General features: G+C 34.0%; 1 protein-coding gene and 1 long non-coding RNA gene across 2 annotated transcripts in view; one reads left to right on the forward strand and one right to left on the reverse strand.

Moving 5' to 3' along the window:
* Positions 1 to 19,189, forward strand: part of CPNE8 (copine 8) — a 205,010-nt gene that overhangs the window by 109,751 nt on the left and 76,070 nt on the right. The window contains exons 9-10 of the mRNA XM_058558514.1: positions 1,596 to 1,700; positions 3,091 to 3,132. Coding sequence (XP_058414497.1) covers positions 1,596 to 1,700; positions 3,091 to 3,132 — 147 coding nt within the window. The remainder of the gene's footprint in view (positions 1 to 1,595; positions 1,701 to 3,090; positions 3,133 to 19,189) is intronic.
* On the reverse strand, positions 10,784 to 17,700 carry LOC131416194 (uncharacterized). Its single transcript, XR_009222555.1, has 3 exons — positions 17,659 to 17,700; positions 16,874 to 16,994; positions 10,784 to 11,141 (listed from the first exon to the last, which is right to left on the reverse strand). It is a non-coding gene; the product is annotated as an uncharacterized LOC131416194 (long non-coding RNA).

Below are 19,189 nucleotides of genomic sequence, written 5' to 3' on the forward strand. Positions count from 1 at the left end.
CAGATATGTTCTCTTGAGCTCTGTCAACTTAGTAACATGAGTTTCTTTAGATGGGTGGTGATACTCCAGGAAGGGGATGGCACTAATGCCATAAGTCTTGTAATGAATACTTGATCCCTTTATATTACGTCTATTTGATTTCTTAATAGAAACAAACCCTGCTTGCCTGAGAGGAGGAAAATGGACTCAAAGTCTTTTCAAAATGAGAATATTTTCTTGTAGGCGTTAGGTGCAGTATGTCACTATGGTAATTATGTAATAATCTCATGCTCATGATTGTTAGAGAGATGCCTGCATTTGGAACATGTCATGACTAAGGTCTTAATGAGGGCTGGGTTTAGGTATGGTTCTAACCAAGATCATTTTAAATGTTTTATAGCTCATGCACTCCAGCATAAATTTTCATTAGGCAAGAACATTTCCAGGACCTGATTGATGTCTAGAGATTGAACGTTTTGTTGGAAACAACACTGGAATTTGAATCAGAAAACTAAGTTTAAGGCTCTGTGGATTCCTCCCTTATTGTGTATTCTTGAATTGCTATCTTCCTTCCCTCCAGCAGTTCTTTAGATATATAGAGCCAACAGTTTAAATAAAGAAAGAACCACCTACTGAGTAGTCTCACTATAAATTCATGATGTTAATCTTAAATGGGCCCTCAAGGCTCCCCAGGAATCCTACTCCTTTTCCTTAATCCCTCAACTTTCCCTCCCTCCCAGACACCAGTACTTCTGTCCTCTTCCTCCTTTGCTGATGATCATGCTTCCTATTTCATAAGAAAATGGAAGCAACTGACAAACTTCTTCATGATCCCATCACAACATTTACCTGTGTTCTCTGCCTTCATGAACCTTCCTGCGTTTCTGACTATCTGTGCTCCCACGGCCAACTCCTCCATTGATGCCCTGGATCCCATCCACTTTCATCTCCTAAGGACATTGCTCCAGCCTTTCTCCCCTTACTCTCACACATCACAAATTGTTTCCTCTTTATTGGATCTTTTCCTTTGGCATACAACCTTGCTGTCATTTTTTCCATCTTGAAAAAAATTAAAAAGTAACAAAACTTTTTTCGCTTGACTAATCATTTTGCTTGACTAATCTTTCTCTTTAAGCTACTCCCAATTTCTCTTTTTCTTTTTACAGCTAAACTCCTCAAAAATGTTATTTACACACGCTGCCTCAGTTCCTCTTCTCTTTCTTAAACTCATTTCAATCAGGTTTTTCCCAACACTCCAACAAAACTATTCTTCTCAGAATATGACCTTCATATTCTTAGTGACTCATGGATATTTTTCACTTTATCAGTATGTCATCACAATTTTTATAGAGATTATTTACAAAGCATCTTTAGGATTTATTGAATTTGCAGAAGATCATTTTTGGTAAACTTATTGCAAAATCTCATTGCTTTATATTAAAGTGAGCTAATATTTAAAGTTTTAAAACCGCAAATCTCTTTTTATGAAATGATATAGCAGCAATAGAGGGACTGGCAAAATTTATTCTGCACACACAAAAAAAGAGAAGAAAGACTACTAAAACAATATTTCATAATTGAATCATGAACATAACTGAAAACCTCTTTTTTTACAGTTTTACAATTTGTCATAAAACGGAAGTTGTCAAAAACACTCTAAATCCTGTATGGCAAGCATTCAAGATCTCAGTCAGAGCATTATGTAATGGCGATTATGACAGGTAAAATAAATGACAACTTTTCTGAGAGTTTTGAATATTCACTATAGATTTTGTATCCAATAATCTGAGTTGAATTTTTTTTTAATTAAGGTAGCTTCTTTACCTGTGTAAATGTGTATTTACAAAAGCATGGATGATTTATTCGGAATTTAAAAAGTAACTTTATTTTTAATCCACAATGATTTGGGGAAGAGGGGTAGTTTAGCTAATTAAAATTTGGTTAAATTGACTGATTTTACAAGAAAAAATGTACAAAGTGCTAAAAATATATTGAATATTAGTTTATCTTAACATATTATTCAAAGTCATTCCAGAATTTTCATTGCTTCAAGGCTTTCATTTCATGTTATCTTTCTAGAGTGGATGGAATAAGTAAATATATAATAGATACAAGACTATGACCAGATATATTATCAACCCTAACATACTCTTGAAAATGCCATTTGGCATCGTTGCTCTCATGGTTACTGAATCATAAAAGTTCTACAGATATGGAACAGGGAGATTCTGGTGTTTTACAAGTAGGTGGGTGAAGAGGCCCTGAAGATATTCCCACAAAATACCTGAAGATTTCTTAATATCAAAGTTTTTTCCTTTTTCTTATGAAAGTTGATTATAAGGTTATAATATAAAAACCCCTACTCACCCCAAAAGAAAAATAAATAAATAGAAAGTAAAAACTCAATCTCTTTGTTATTTTATTTATCTTGTTACTTATATATTAGAAAAATGTGAATTTATTCTGTTAACCAATATCATAGAAGGAACTATAGATTACCAATCTGTCATTAAATTTACTTGAAAATTTATCTTACCACTTGACTGTCATTTTATTCATTTAACAAGATCATAACTTTGCTTAACTGGACTCATTCTTTTTCTAACAAAGTGGTTCTTATAATGTGGTTCCTGATTAGCAGCATCAGCATCATCCAGTTAACCTTGTGGAAATTCAAATTCTTAGGCCCCAACCAAGGCCTACTGAACCAGGAACTCTGGGCATGAAGTCCAACAATCTGTGTTTCAACAAGCCCTCCGTGTAATTCTGATCCATGCTGAGTTTGAGAAATTCTACTCTAACACAATGGTTTTCAAGAGAAATAGCTGCATACCTCCCTATTGAGGCGCTCCGTCAAACTGTACATGCTTTTCCCATATACTTTCTCTACTCTCTTTAAAGACCCAATACAAATTTTAGAAACCTATTTTAAGATAAATTGAAATATAGTAATAAAATTAGCAAAATTAACTTCAAACTATTTTGTGAAACCTACAAGCCTACAATATTTTATCTACGAAAATCTGCGACTTATTTTTTAATTCTCAATCATATGTTATTTTGACCTTACTAAGTAACTTTACTCTGTGTGTATGTTTTCCCCGTGGACAGAACAATCAAAGTAGAGGTGTATGACTGGGATCGAGATGGGAGGTAAGACGTTGTCTTTTCTTTTATTCTTACTCTTGAAATTTACTATGCTTTACCAAGCAAGTGTACTGAAATGGCCACGTTTTTTAATTTTAATTTTCAGGTTGCAGATTTTGTCTTGTTTTTCCAAATGTTACTGAGGTGTTTACGTGAGATTTTAAGAATGAATGTAATTTTTTCAACTTAGAGAATAAAATAGAGATCTTCCTCATTTCCAGTAACATAGTAAACATTTTCAACTTGGACCTGATGATTCCTCATTGCGTTCAACTTAAAGATGTCTTGTTTTATAGCTGTAGAGTAGTGATTCTCAAATTTCTGTTCACATATTCTCAAAGATTCCTATAACCTTCCTATCCCATATCGTTCATGGGAACACACCTAAGTACCCCCCAACACAGCAAAAAAAGACACACACCTCACAAACAAACTAGGAAACAAAACTCTGGAATTATGTCTGGTGATTGCGAGTACAAATAGTTGAGAGCTCCAAAATCATGGTCTCCCTCTGCATATCACAGCAGATGGTAAAGACTAAAAGAGAGGGAATATACTGTTTTTTCTCTTTCTTCTTTAAGTATTTTTCCACTGTTTTGATTGACTTTGAAGTATTTTTAAATGATGTTAAACTAAGGAACCCAGAAATGTTCAAATCTTACCTTGCCCTAGATAATTGCCTCTCTAGGTGGTTCCTGAAGACACTGAATATACAGATGCCAAAGGAGAATGACAAGTGGGAAAGCAAAGGGCACCCAATTTTACTTGGCTAATGTCCTACACTCCACTGAGCTCAGAGCTCACTGGTGAATGGAGCTGAAGCGGAGTGTGAAAGCTCAAGATCAAGCAAGGCCAGTCTCTCTGCATTTTATATAAGCCAGCAGCCAAGCCCAAAGGGATGAGTGTCTGGAGACCTGAGCACTCCTGTTGGTACAGGAATAAGTTCGATCGAGAAGCGTGGCCTGTCCCGAGGGGGCACCTCCCCTCATCCCTTCTGCTACATGGGTAGGAAGATGCCTAATTGGAGAGCCACACACAACCATGTAGATGACATTTGCCCGTACACTCACTCACACACATGGTCCACTAGGTGTCCTGGAATTTGGCCTAATTAGTATTTTCTCCTTTTCAATGAATGATAAGGGAGATGGAGCTATCACCAAATAATTGATTTCAATTTTCAAGTTATGTCCCAAACATGATTGTGCTAAAGCGTCCTAACACTGTTTGAAGTTTACTCTTAGAGATGATCCATGTTATACCACTGAGCTATACATTTCTGCCAGATGACTCATTCAATTAGTTATTTATTTAGATTTCCTTTACAAGAATTCTATGTGCACTCTGGAGAAATCTCAGTAGAAAACCTTATGTTTTCCCAAAGGGACTTATGCTCCATTGCTTCGTTAAACTTTATTTAGTGAGAAAGTGAGTTTTGCTCCTCAGAATAAATAGAAAAAGAAATAATGCCAATCTGAGTAAAGTAGGACTTTATGCCCTGTATGGTTTACCCTATTTTAAATTTTACTTGAGAATGGGCAAAAGTGGTGGCCTTTCCCTAGTAATTTTAGGAAATTGGGGAAATGGTTTTAATTTGACCACTTAGAAATGAAGGATGTAAATTCAGATTTCATATGCATCTGTGAGCATTTTATCCTAAATTTGCAGAAATTGTAGATATTTTCTTGTTTTGTTTGAAAGGTGAGTTTTTATGACTCTACTATTGTCTCTAGTCTACTTCTGAGCCACAAAAATTTTGAATAGCTTTGGGGATCAGAATTACCTTGGAATTTAATTATCCTTTCTTTTGATGTTGGAGTTTTGAGCATTCCTACCCAGCATATGATTTATTTGTTTCCATGTTTCCAATGTACCAGGTATTCTCTAAGCATTTTTCATGTTATTTCTCATTTAATTTTCACAAGAAGAGATAGGTACTATGTTGATATCATTTTACAGATAAAGAAACCAAGGCAAAGAAGTAACACGCATAAGGTCACACGACTAATAAATAGTGGAGGCCCTGGTAGTATGCTTCCAACAGTGCACTCATAACTTCGTTGTTTTGTTGTTAGTGCCGTCGAGTTGATTCTGACTCCTAGGGACCCTGTGTACAGCAGAGCTGAACGCTGCCCGGTCTTTTTGCACCATCCTCTCACCTTCTGGAGCTATTTATAGGGTTTTCATGGCCAGTTTTTTCAGAAGTGGAGGGCCAAGTCCTTCTTCCTAGTCTGTCTTAGTCTGCAAGCTCTGCTGAAACCTGTCCACCATGGGTATTTGAAATACCGGTGGCATAGCTTTCAGCATCACAGCAACATTCAGCCGCCACAGTATGACAACTGACAGATGGGTGGTGTGGTTCCCTGACCAGGAAATGAACCTGGGCTGCAGCAGTGAGAGTGCCAGATCTTAACCACTAGACCCCCAGGGCTGGCTCATAACTAATACACTATTTGCTGGGGCCTTACAATTGTAGATTCTGGCATTTAAATAAAAGCCTTCAACCTGGTCATAAGTCTTACTCTATGGTTCTTTGCTAATTGGTAATGTGGTGATTAAGAAGAATGCAGGAGCTATTTAAGAAAACTTTTAACATAAGTATGTTATTCTCTGACATTTTATATTATCTGCAAAAACGGATGAAGCATTCCTAGGTAGCAAGTCTTATGTAACACGAAGTTAGGTATAGAAAAATGAGTAACATAGATTAAAAAAAATCCTAATGAACAATGAAATGAAAGGGTCAATGAAATGTATAAAAGAGCTGTCTTAGATTATGAGAATGAGAGCTAGTGTGAGAGCAAGAGCAAGTGAAAGAGAGTAGAGATAGAGAGAAAAAAAGAGAGAGAGAGAGACAGAGAAAGAGGTCCTTTATGAAACGTAGTTAAAAAAAGTGAAGAATTTGGGTCAGTAGATTGGGAAATTTTTTTCAATAAAAAATGATTTGCTTTTGAGATATGAATTTAGAAGGAAAGAAAATATTTAGATATTGAGATTTTGTAAGCTCATGTTGTCATTGGATCATCAGCTATTTGGGGAGGAAGATTGGTGGTGGTGGTGGATCCAATATTGATTTATTTTTAAATTTCACTTCAATATACCACCATTAACGGCATGTTCAAAAGAAACCTGAGGAATTCAAGACTGTCTGACAATAAAGGGGATGATGTTGGGAGGGGAAAATTGTTAGAGGGAACTTTAAATATTCCTTGGAAATGAATTATATGATTAGTACAATAGTTGGGGGAATATATTGTAATTTTATAAGCAGTCTGATAATTTTTTAATGTTGGGGTAAAGTGTTCTTTCTTTAATCCAAAATATAGATCTATATTTTAGTATAAAAAATTTCAGTGTATAATTTTATATAATCCATGTGCACTAAAGCAGCCTTTTTTCAATGTTAACAAAATCATCATGGATTATTCGTGGATAACATGTAAAAAGCAAAATTAAAATCGTGATTAAATAATTCTTGATAACCCTTTCAACTAAATAATATTATTTATGAAATTTGAAAGGCATATTAGTCTCCAATAAAAATGAGGCATAAAAGGTATAAAATCTGGATATCAGTTTTATAATGCAATAATAATAGTCACTTTGTGAATTGTTATAAAAGTTGATATTCCAGCTTGTGGTTATGCATGGTAGAATAACATATGGTTATTATATTGTTACAAGTATTTTTGGTTATCTGATATAATTTCCTAATGTAGATGTTCTTCTCGTCAATCAGAGTGAATATGATATGACACTCATTATATTTCATGATACAATGTAATTATCAGCAGAGACTGTTTCTTATTTCTTGTTTGTCTACCTGTCATCCATAATATTTGTCATAAATCCTGTACGTGTATCATTTTTTGAATTCTATATCTAGATTGAGAACATTTGATTCCTCTTTTTAGAAAAGATTATTTGCTCAGTGGATTCTCCCTCTTTTTTTTTTTTTTTGACAGCTAGACCAGCATTGTCTAGTAGAAATATAATGTGAGTCACATATATAATTTAAAATTTTCTAGTGGTAACATTAAAAAGCAAAAATAAACCAGAGAAATTGACTAATAATATATTTTATTTAATCCTATATATGCAAAATGTTATTTTAATGTAGAATCAATATAAAATGATTGAGAAATTTTACATTTTTTATGTAAATGCAAAAAAAATGTAAAGACTAACTCTTTGAAATCTAGTATATATTTTATGCTTACAACACAACTCATTTCAGACTGGCTACTTTTCAGGTGCCCTATAGAAACATCTGGTTGGTGGCTACCATATTGAGCAGCACCATGTGGAGTTTAATGAAGTCCATGTAATATCATCTTAAGTAATTTGGTATCAGCTATTCATTTTATTTTTAAATCAGTTTTATTTGTCTGCATTTAATAGAAGTTTAGAATTGTCCCCTTATAAAGCAGGGAAAAACTGGTCAGACATCTGTATTATTTTGTGTATAAATTTAACCATATGAAACCGATAAAGTAATCTGATCTTTCAATCTAAAGAGAATATTTCAGTCAAAAATTCACGTGAAAAATGCTTGACAGGGTTACTTGCTTACAATCACATTTTGTTTTACTAGTTAGGGTACTTCAGATAATTGAGGTGATAATGATATTCAGATTAGGAACTTCAGGAAGTGGTGTGATCTTGGGTCGGAAATCTGATGGCATGTTTGCCTCAGTTGGTCAACTTGAAATTAATTCTGTAACAAACATCTTGTGCATCTAGGAGGCATACAAAAAGGTGGTAATACTGTTGAGCAAGTAACCAGTTGACATAAAAATGGGTATCCTGAGCTAATCTAGAATAGAAGAAATATCGTCATTTGTCGTTTTTTTATTTAAACACATTGACAAAGGATGGTCTCAGAGTGCAGGGGCATTGCTTGACCTCGGTATGAATAAATCAGTTTAAATGTACTTAATTTTCAACAAGTTAAGCCACTTTACTAAAACCATCCCCATAATTCCCACCATTTCTTCAAGGGACATGAAGAAAGACTAACCTCATTTTAACAACTGAAAAGCTGACGTGCTGAGAAACTGACTTGTCTGGGCTACAGAGCAATCGGTGGTATCGGAAAAGCTTCAATTGCTTGAAGTTGCTTCAGCTGACTTTGTGGCTTAATTTAAAATTCAGGGAGCATTAATGGAACAGTTCTGCATTAAAACCATGTGACTCTCATGTGGGACTGATTGTAAATGGGCCACCGAGTAGATCGCTATCTCCCAGAAGATGATGATTTGATGAAAACGCTGAGCTAGTGAACTACCAATCATAAAATGCAGCTTTTGAAGTCTGCTGAACAGGGAGAGTGAAAGTTTCATTATTACCACTCTGCGTTTTACCAAATGTAGTCATTTTAAATAGTGATACTTATTATAAGTGCAAACTTCATTTATCTGTGAAAAGCTATACAAATGCTATCATTTTCTAGTATGTTACCTTTGAAGATAATAATTGATAAATGCACTTGATGTCTCATTTCTGTGATTATGTATCATCATGGTGTGAAATAAGTGATTCTTCGTCCACTGCTTCACTCGAGAACTTTCTTGTAAGTTGTCTAAGACATAATAACTCATTTCGGAGGAACATGTGTAAACCTTGTATATTTTACGCATTTATTTTAAATTTCCTCACTTATCCTAATTAATCTTTCTCTAACAATAGCTGTTGGCTTGCATTAACCCTGAATGTCCTGAATGTGTATTCAATAGACAAGATTCAGCCTTTCATTGTTTTACTACCTAGCACTTCTTTGAGACTTTCAGAAAATGTTGATAAATGGAATTTCATAATCTACGTTATTTACTGAAATACTATTTTTTCTTCCACCTACTAAAAATTTAGGTAATTATTTTTTTCACATGTGGCTTGTGGGTTTTTGGTCCTCTTTTTCCCTTCAATCTATAATTCTTGCCCTCGTGAGAGACTGATTTATTTATGTTGATATTCGATACCTAAAGTGGTAATCAATTTTTTACTTCTATATGTCTTTATTTATTTATAGAATTTCAGTAGAAATTCTATTAATTAATTTTAGGAGAAACTATTACTGAGCATTTATTATATGCTAAACAGTTTGCCAAGTGATGTGACAACAAAAAACTCCAGTCTTTATAACAACAATATTTTAATTTTCCTTAATATTTTTTTTTATATCCTTCCGCTCACCTTGAATGATTGTGGATTCTTTCAGATCTATATTTCAAGGAAAAAAGCTTTTTCTCTTTTTCAATAAGGTTTTAAGGAAAATCATATAAACATTTCACACTGGCCCTTTACTAAAAGACGTTTTCAGGATAGACTTGAGCATGTGGCATCTGAGCCAGTTTCCACCACGCGGTTCCAGAGATGTCCCTCTACTCTTCCGTCACCAAATATTTGCTTAGATAGCTTCAAAACTCTGAAAGCCATTCTGTGTTCATTTTTGCCTGTTGGTTTTCTGTTCAGGCCCAACTTCAATGCTATGAATTGTCTGGCAGCTTTCCTTATACATCTAAATTCATTTAATCCCTCTCTCCTGTGTGTTGTGTTTACCCTTTAAGAATGTTTATTAGCATATCTAACACATTATGACTTATGTTGAAATTGTTTGTTTCTACTTTATCTTTCATATTCAATTGTAAACTCCCTAGGGTCAAGGACTGTCTGTGTTTTGTCTTATTATTCCTCACAGTGTAGATTACAGGGACTTTACTATAGTAGGTTCTTGCTATATTATTTCAATATTACAGGACAGAATATTTGAAATAACTGTTGTCTTTCTAATGAACACTCAATCCTCCGTCAGTGCTTGTTATTTATCTCCTTTCTACCCTTTACTTGAAATTGTGAAGTCATCTTGAATAATATTAGAGCTTTTATTTCTCTAGTGACACTTCAGGCAGTGAGTAATTAATTCAGCTGTCTTTTTCTTTTAATCATTTGCAGATGTCTTAGATTTTATATTCATATATCTATGATCTTCTTGTCATACAGATTAATTTTTCTGCTTTATTCCATGTTCAAATACTGATGACTTTCACCAACTCAGCAGCAGAATTATCAAATTCAAATCAACAAATACATTTACAGTGTAAATTTTGATTTTTGATCACTGTACTGTTTAATTCGCTTCCATTAGAATGTCATCAGTCAAACTTGGAATATAAATTAATTTCTAACTTTGATATAAGGTAATGTTAGCGTCCTTGGGACTGGAAGGAATCTTTAGAATTAACTCTATTTTACAAGAAGGAGACTGAGCCTATTTAGTTATGTCCAATTTTGAATTAATCATTGATTTCACCACTAAATCTGTCTTTCCCCTGGTAGATTTTATTCCATTTTGAGATTACTAGGGGTGGTATTCAACATGTTTATCACCATCAAAATAGATGAGAGCTGTACAATAGGAGTGGGGTCCTGGAAACCCTTTTGTTTGCCAGGCTCAACCTTTTTTTTTTTTTTTTTGTGGAGAAGTTTAGCCCTGAGCTAACATCCAATGCCAATCCTCCCCCCCCCTTTTTTTTTTTTGCTGAGGAAGATTGGCCCTGGGCTAACATCTGTGCCCACCTTCCTCTACTTTATACGGGACGCCGCCACAGCGTGGCTTGACAAGCAGTGCATCAGTGCGCGCCTGGGATCCGAACCTGCGAACTCCGGGCCACTGAAGCGGAGCGTGCGAACTTAACCGCTATGCCACCGGGCTGGCCTCCAGGTTCAACCTTTTAATTGCTGGCCTGGAGAGCCCAGGGGAAGGTCCTTGGAAGCTTGGGTAGTAGGAAGGCACACAAGAGAGTAGACAATGGGTCTAGAGTAGACTCACTCTGAACAATGGGTGAGTAGACAAATGTTTTTGTATTTTTACATTTACTTTGATTTTACTGATTTACACCCCTTGAATATTATCTCTAGGCATTACCACAATCCCAGGATTGCAGACTTGAAAGATTATCATATTGATTCCTTCCTTGCTCTTATCCACCATGTCAGTCGATTGCCAACTCCTGCATCTGTAGGAAATAAACAATGAAATCATGGCATTATTGTCACTAGAATGAATTCATGATTTTCCTAAAGTTAATTCTGTAATTATTTACAGTTTCCACTAGGTTAAAAGATGAAATAAATATATTTATGAGAAGAAGAGGGTAAATATTTGTTACAAGGCTAAATCAGTATTTATTTTGCAACAGTATCATAATTTGTACAACAAAGTTATGGGAGTACTTTTTTAAAAAAACAAGGTAAACATATACAAAAAGAATGGTAAAGAGAGCAACAGAACAGTAGAAAATATTTTTTACAATGCAGCTTAGGGAAAGAGAAAAGAAATAAGAACTAAAGAAAGCCTGAATCATAGTAATGGAAGACTTACAGAGTTGTAGAGTTTACATAGCCATAGAAATAGGAGAAAGGGAATTTATAGAGAGGACTGTTGAGAATAGGCCAAAACCTCCCAGCAAGCTCTGGAATGAGGGCAAATTGGTGGAGCTCAGGTTTTATAAATGTGTGTCAGAAAGGATGTTGGTAATAAGTCCACCTTTCCAACATAAATCGTTTTATATCTCCAGTGCCACCGTTGTTGAACTGGGGTTAACTCCTTGGCATAGAAAAAGAACTCAAGTTATCGAAAATGTTACTTTTTAATTTAATCTGCAAACATGATTTATTATTAAAATCTATAGCTTTCAGAATCCAACATTCTGCAGTAACTCAGGCTGAGACCTGCTAGGGAAGTAGGTTGTTATTTCAAGGGCAATGAAGTTTCTACTTTAGAATAAGAATAGGAAGAATGATAAATTGGAAAATAACCAATTGAGCCTTTTATATGATTTGTAATAATTTATGTAAAAGATTCATACTAACCTAAGAATTAATCAAAACTCATACCATTGATCAAAATAATTTCCACATAAATGGAGAGAATAAAACCCAAAGAAAAGAAAATAGAAGACTATGAAATAATGGCCAAATTTGGAAGGGATTTCTAAACATAATAAGAGGTGGAGCTAAAGAATCCAATTTTAAAATAAACTTTGTAAGTCAATTATAATGTGAGATAAAAAAGTGCGCAAGTCATAAATATTCAGCTCAATGAATTTTAGCAAATTGAATATACCAGGTATATTCAGCACCCACGTCAGGAAACAGCTTCGCCAGCACTGCAGAAGGCATTCTCTTCTCTCTCCCATTCATTATTTCCCCTCCTGCAAAGTAACCACTTTCCTGACTTTTGTTGTCAGAGTTCAGTGTTGCCTGTTTTTGAATTTGATATAAATGGAATTGCATAGTAGGTACTCTTTTGTGTGTGGCTTAACTCAGCATTAAGTTTGTGAGGTTTGTTCATATTGTTACATGTGACTTGTTCATATCAATTACTTTAGAGTGTTCTGCTGATGAATAAGCTTTAGGATGTCTATTCATTCTACTATTCATGGACATTTGGGTTTTTTCGAGTTATTATTATTATGATTAGTGCTGCATCAATGTATTTGTGTATGTCTTTTGGTTTTATATGGTAAAATTCAATCCATTTAGACATCTACCTAGAAGCAGGTCATGGATGTGCCTGTGTTTAGTTTTAGTAGATACTGACAAAGGCTTTTCCAACATGGTTTTACCAATTTCCCTTACTACCAGGACTGTATGAGAGTTCCAGTTGCTCTATATTCTTGCCAACATTTAGATCCAATTTTTAAATTTTAGCATTCTTATGGATATCTCATTGTGCATATCTCATTTTGCATATCCCTGATAACCAATCCGGTTGAACATCTTTTCATAAGTTTGTTGGCTATTTGGTGAAGTCTGTAGATTTAAATACATAAAGCTTTGTATGTAAAAATATCATACAGTTGAAAGGTGAAAGACTATTGGAAAATAAATTGGCAATATATATACTAAACATAAGATTTCTTTGGTATGTAAAGAGCTGTAGTACAATAAGAAAATGCCCACATCCAGTTACAAAGGTGTGAAGACTAGCAATTTACCAAAGGAACACAAATGGTGGAAAAATATGAAAAAATTCAAGTTTACTAGTAATCAACAAAAACAAAGTAAAAATTAAAACATACAGCTTTATATATAACAAATAACATATAACTTTTTAAACTAAATGGCAAATATTTTAAAATATAGTAATCAGTGCTGTTCAGAGTGAATTGAAATAGGTATTTTCATATTTTTAAGGGATTATAAATGGGTACAATTTTGGGAAACCAATTTGGTTATATGTATTAATATCCTTAAAATACCTCTATGATTTTTATCTACCAATTTCACTTCCAAGAATCTATTCTAAGGTAATTATCAGAAACCTGAAAAAGAGAACTTATGCTGAAAATTTATGATAGAACAACATAAATTAATTTCCAAATTAAATTGTGAAACATCTATCAAAAAGAATGTTATGTGTCTATAATAACATTGTTTTCTAGGAGTGCTTAATTATTTGGAGATATCCTTTTAATAAAATGATAAGTGAAAAATTCAGAGTACTTTATAACAGCACTGCCCAATAGAAATTTCATATGAGTCATATTTTGTGGAAACCACATTAAAAAAAGGTAGAAAGAATCAGATGAAATTAATTTTAATAATATGTTTTACTTAAATCAATATATCTGAAATATTACTATTTCAACATGATTAATGTAATTATTAATGAGATATTTTCTTTTTCAATGTACTGAGTCTTTGAAATACAGTATATATTTTACATGCTTATAGCAAACCTCAGTTCATGCTAGCTACATTTTCAAATACTCAGTAACTACCTGTGGCTAATTTCTCCCTTATTGGACAGTGTAGCTTTCTACACAGTATCTGGGATATGTTTTAAAATATGTAAATAGAAAAGATACATTAACCATCAAAAAGGTTATCTCTGGGTGGTGAGGTTAAGTACCCTTTTATTTTTTATCTATTTATTTTTTATTTTTTTGGTGAGGAATATTGGCCCTGAGCTAAGATCTGTTGCCAATCTTCCTTTATTTTTGTTTGGGGAAGATGGTCCCTAGCTAACATCCATGCCAATGGATGTCACGTTTGCGGGTTTGTATATGTGATGCCGCCACAGCATGGCTTGATGAGTGGTGTATAGGTCTGCACCGGGGATCCAAACCCGCAAACCCTGGGCCGCAGAAGCGGAGTACATGAACTTAACTACTACGCCACTGGGCCAGCCCCTTAAGTACCCTTTTAAGTCCTTTTTTAATGCATTTCTGTATTCTCAAAAATTTTACCATGAGCTCTTAAAATAGATTAAGAGAAAAAGATGTCAACCAAATATCTAGAAAAATCAACACTGTAAATAAATCAATTTGACATCATAACTCTCCAGTTCCACAGTGTGACTAGAGAGCTCAATTTCTAATCCAGTTCGTACCTCTTTGCCTGTGGGATTGGGAGATGATTAAGAAAGCAAGCAGAGAGTACCCTGAGAGAGAGATACACAATGGGGGAGAAGTAACAACATTACAAAGGTTCTATCTGGAAAATCTTTGGCAATAGCTACAAATATTGGTAATAGTAGCTTGATTAGCTGCTAGTAGAGGACGTTATTTCTGTTAAAATAAATCCAGAAAATCTTGTTGCTTGTGAGAAGCATGGGAAGATCAGATGGGTGGGATTCTATATTCCAAGAATAGAGGTTTAGAGTTAAGTGTGAATGAGGTGGAAAAAATTAAACTGGCTCACAGATCACCTGTTTATGTCAAGTTTCCAATTCCTTTTTATAGAAACTAGTTTTTTTCTTTCATTAAATTAATATATGTTGTACTCCCGTCTTATTAGTTCAGGAGACAAAAACATCTAAATCATATGCAAATTCAGTCTGTATTTTCTGTATATGGGATTCTAGATCCTGTTTTGAAATTGAGCAGTAACAAAGAGGAAACTTTTAATTGCACTTTATTCTCCATAAAAATTAAGGTAACGCCTGCTTTACGGCTGATGATATTGATTCAAGTTCCTATTAGCATCTCTATGGGTCCTTAGTTTTTGTCCGTAAAATGAAAACCTTTCTGTTTCTGTTATATTTAAAACATTCGAGAATAATTTCTTATAAAGATGCTTTTAGCCAAACAACAGTCTCCTGATGAAAGAAAGCAGTTTTCAATACCATTTTGAGAGACTGACACTTGTGTAGACAAGATATTCAGTCATTTGACTCTGAAGCAACTCAACATTGTTTTTGTCATTTTTGTTATCTCATGCATATGGATATCCTTTGGACTCTCTTACAAGTTGGTAATTTTGTAAAAAATTAGTCTGAAAAAAACTACAGCTTATTTATATTATAACATGCATGAGAAATGTATTGAGATTTCAAAAGAAAAAAACACAAAGCTTACCTCTTTTCCCCATTCATGGTAATCATTTTTGACCACCAAGTTACTGGATAAAATATTGCATTGATTAACATATTTGTGACTTCAAGTAATTTTACCATGTGCATCCCAAAAGATTTTTTTTTTTTTTTGGTGTGTGAGGAAGATTAGCCCTGAGCTAAGATCTGATGCCAATCCTCCTCTTTTTGCTGAAGAAGATTGGTGCTGGGCTAACAGCCATGCCCATCTTCCTCTACTTTATATGGGATGTCACCACAGCATGGCTTAACGAGTAGTGCATCGGTGCTTGCCTGGAATCCGAACCTGCGAACCCCAGGCTGCCCTGGTGGAGTACGAGAACTTAATCGCTATGCCACCGGGCCGGCCCCCCAAAAGATTTTTGATCCATGCTCAGAAGAGTTTTCCCTTTGCTTATATTGAAAATATTTTGCATATCTCTGTAATGATCTTAAGTGACATTTCCATTCTATGAAACAGAAAATCTTGATCTTTTTCTGTAATCAAGAGTAAAATGTATTTAAATTTTCTCACTTATTGCCAGAAACATTGTGGACCATTTATAGCAGTGGTCTCAACTGGAGGCGTACATGAGAAACAGCTGGAGAGCTTTTCTCAAAATGTCGCCTCTCCAGACACCGCTTCACTAGGCTTGGGTTACAATCTAAATGTGAATTGTTTTAAAAAACACTCCCCAGGTCATCCTGATGTAGATTTGTGTTGAGAACCACTGTTAGAATTCTCAGATTCTGTGGATAGTTGACAGTGAAAAATGTGCATCATTGACAGAAATAGGGGATTAAGGGGTTGCTAACTTGTCAGTTTGTGGGGATAAAGGTGGATATGATGGACTTGGTTTTGGACTTGGCAAATTTAAATTTCTTATATTAGCTTTTGCTTAGTTTTGATGAGGAGACTCCCAAATGTAAACCTAGTGGGTGGTCTCAATCAGGCAATACTGGAATTCATGGTTCCAGAGGAATGAAAACATTTCAGATCACATCAGCTTAATTCTGTTGTGCCTTCTTACACAAGACTCAGCTCTCTCTTCCTAATAGATACACATGTTTCCAAGACCTGGCTAGGTTTTACCCTGCTTCTCTTTATCTCTCCCAAGATTGCATGGCTAAAGACTTTGCCATTCACTGTATTTCCTTTACTTTTTCCTACCCCTAGTTCCTCTTTTTAAAATTATATGTCACAGTGGAGATGTGTGTCAGGCAGTTAGAGATGTGAGAGTAGGGAGTTGGAGAGAAGCTGGAGTATAAATTAAAGGTGTAAATTGGGGAATCTTCTACTTAAAAGATCTTTTTGAGACAATAGAAGTATATGTGATTGCTTAATCAAAATTTTGGGAGAAACTTAGGCAGAGCTGGCCATAAAGTTCTTACCAGTGAAATGAAACTTCTGGATGTGATGAAGACTTTCTGATAGTATTGATGCTTGTCCTTTATACGAGAGGATGATTATTGGTATGTAATGGTCACCCAGTTTTCTCTGTGATTCTAAACACTAAGACAATTTGAGATTTTGTGTTACCAACATGTGTAGCTGTACAGTGTTCGTCAGTCACCTATTAGTCTTCCAAATACGCGTAAAACTAAGCTTTAGCAGCAAAGTCCTGAAAAAGAATTTGTTAAAATTTAGCAAGTAAGAAGTTCACTACAGCCATGAATTTGCCAAATACCTTTGCTTTGTAATAATTTTAATATTCCATTGAATTTGGCTAGTCAGAGAGAGAGAATATGAATGGGAAAGAGAGACTGTTGTGGTGTGGTCTTTCTGTTATATAAATTGCTTTTATAAAATAGCCTGCTGACCCAATTTCGTGATCACTCATTATGAGAGTTTTAAATTTAATTTGATATTCTAAGCAATTTTACACATCCCCTCTTAATTCTCAAAAAAAAAAAAAAAAAAATCCCAATAAGGAATATTACTGTTCTTCTTTTTCCTTTTTAAATATGAAAATTAAGGCTCAGAATCTGGAAATGACTCATCCATTTTGCATGACTGTCAAGTAGTCATTGGCTTTCAACTGAATTATTCTCTGTCATAACTGTCTTTCTAAGCACTGCTTTTATCTCCCGTCATCCTTTGCTTCTTCGTGTAGGAAAAATGGAACATGATATTCAGAAGTCCTCGATCTTCCCTTTGAAACACAAGTTCTTCTTACATTTAGCATTGGATGATGACTATAGTAGACATAACCTGAGAGAATTAAAAAAGACAAAAATATATTTTAGACATTTATTCATGTTACAGTTAAATCATGCTTGGAAAGGAAAATTTTATAGTTGCTGATCTGGAGGAAAACTAAGACACATAGAATATTATCACTACCAATGAAAATTTAGCTTTGGTAAATATTCAAACATATTGGAGTACTAGTGTTATTTATTTATTTTTAAAATTTTTTGACCAGATGACTGATACATGCCTCTCTAGTATGGGTAAAAATTGAGCTCCCTAAATATTTTATGTCCTAAATTTCAATTTGCTGCTCTCTTCCTTCAAACATTTCTACTCTATTTTTTTATACTTAAGCTCTGGTGTTCAACCATGACCTTCTTTTTTTTTTTTTTTTAATTTTTTGTTTATTGCAGTAACATTGGTTTATAACATTGTAAAAATTTCAGGTGTACTTCATTGTATAATGCAAAGTGAAATAAGTCAGAGGGAGAAGGTCAAATACCGTATGATTTCCTTCATTAAGTAGTAGGTAATAACAACCATGACATTCTTAGTTCCATCCTTCTTGGGTACATAGCTTTGGTACTTATAATTTCTAACTTGTGTCTGTACATGCAAGTTGAAGAGGGAAAACAAAGCCCTCAAAATAGTTTTATTTGAAATATACAGATAATTATGTATTTTAATTATCTAAGTAATTGCCTCAATTATCCACTTCATTAGAAATGGAAAACACGACTTTCTTTTGTATGTATGTTTCATAATATTTTGAATCATTTCTCTATTATAGTTTAAACCAGATTATAAAGTCTACATTAATATTTATGCTACTAAAAATTAGCAACATTTTAATGTTAAGCTAACACCACATAAAATTTACATCTTTGGCATTGCACTGAATTTGACGCCATCAAAGAATTTCTGAGAATAAGCCATTCTTTTGCTTTTTCTTATCTATTCTATGTGTATATTAAACAGACTAAATGTAACTATTTGGCATTAAGGTTCAGTTAGAGGAAGTACTCAGGAACTGTTTTCTGCCTAGTAAGTATGGTCCTTAAAAAGAACTAGATATTTTTTTGGTATCACAATTATTCCTATGATTAATATTTATTATATAATGTTTCTAAGGATGTCAACATAATCTGAAGTTTTGGATTTTCTGATTAATAACATATAATTAACTAATGGCATGTATCAATTACAATTGTATATACTGTGGTAAGATGTGTTGCAGAATTCCTGGCAACCTTTTCCAGAAACTAAATCTTCTAAATCTACGGGTTGATACACACTTGAAATAAAACATTGTAAACAAATACAAGTATATGAATATTTATAGAGTGTGCCACCTAAGTTGCTTGGTTTACTAGTATTATTCTATGATTATAATCCTGTGATAGAGATATAAATTTAACTTATATTTTTTAGCCTCAATTTGTAACTTTGTACGTAGATAGAACAAAGTAAACATGCAAGCCAGGGAAGAAATTTCTGATGTGCTGTTTTCCTTA

Source organism: Diceros bicornis, chromosome 17 (genome assembly GCF_020826845.1).
Source record: "Diceros bicornis minor isolate mBicDic1 chromosome 17, mDicBic1.mat.cur, whole genome shotgun sequence".
Lineage (NCBI taxonomy): Eukaryota > Metazoa > Chordata > Mammalia > Perissodactyla > Rhinocerotidae > Diceros > Diceros bicornis.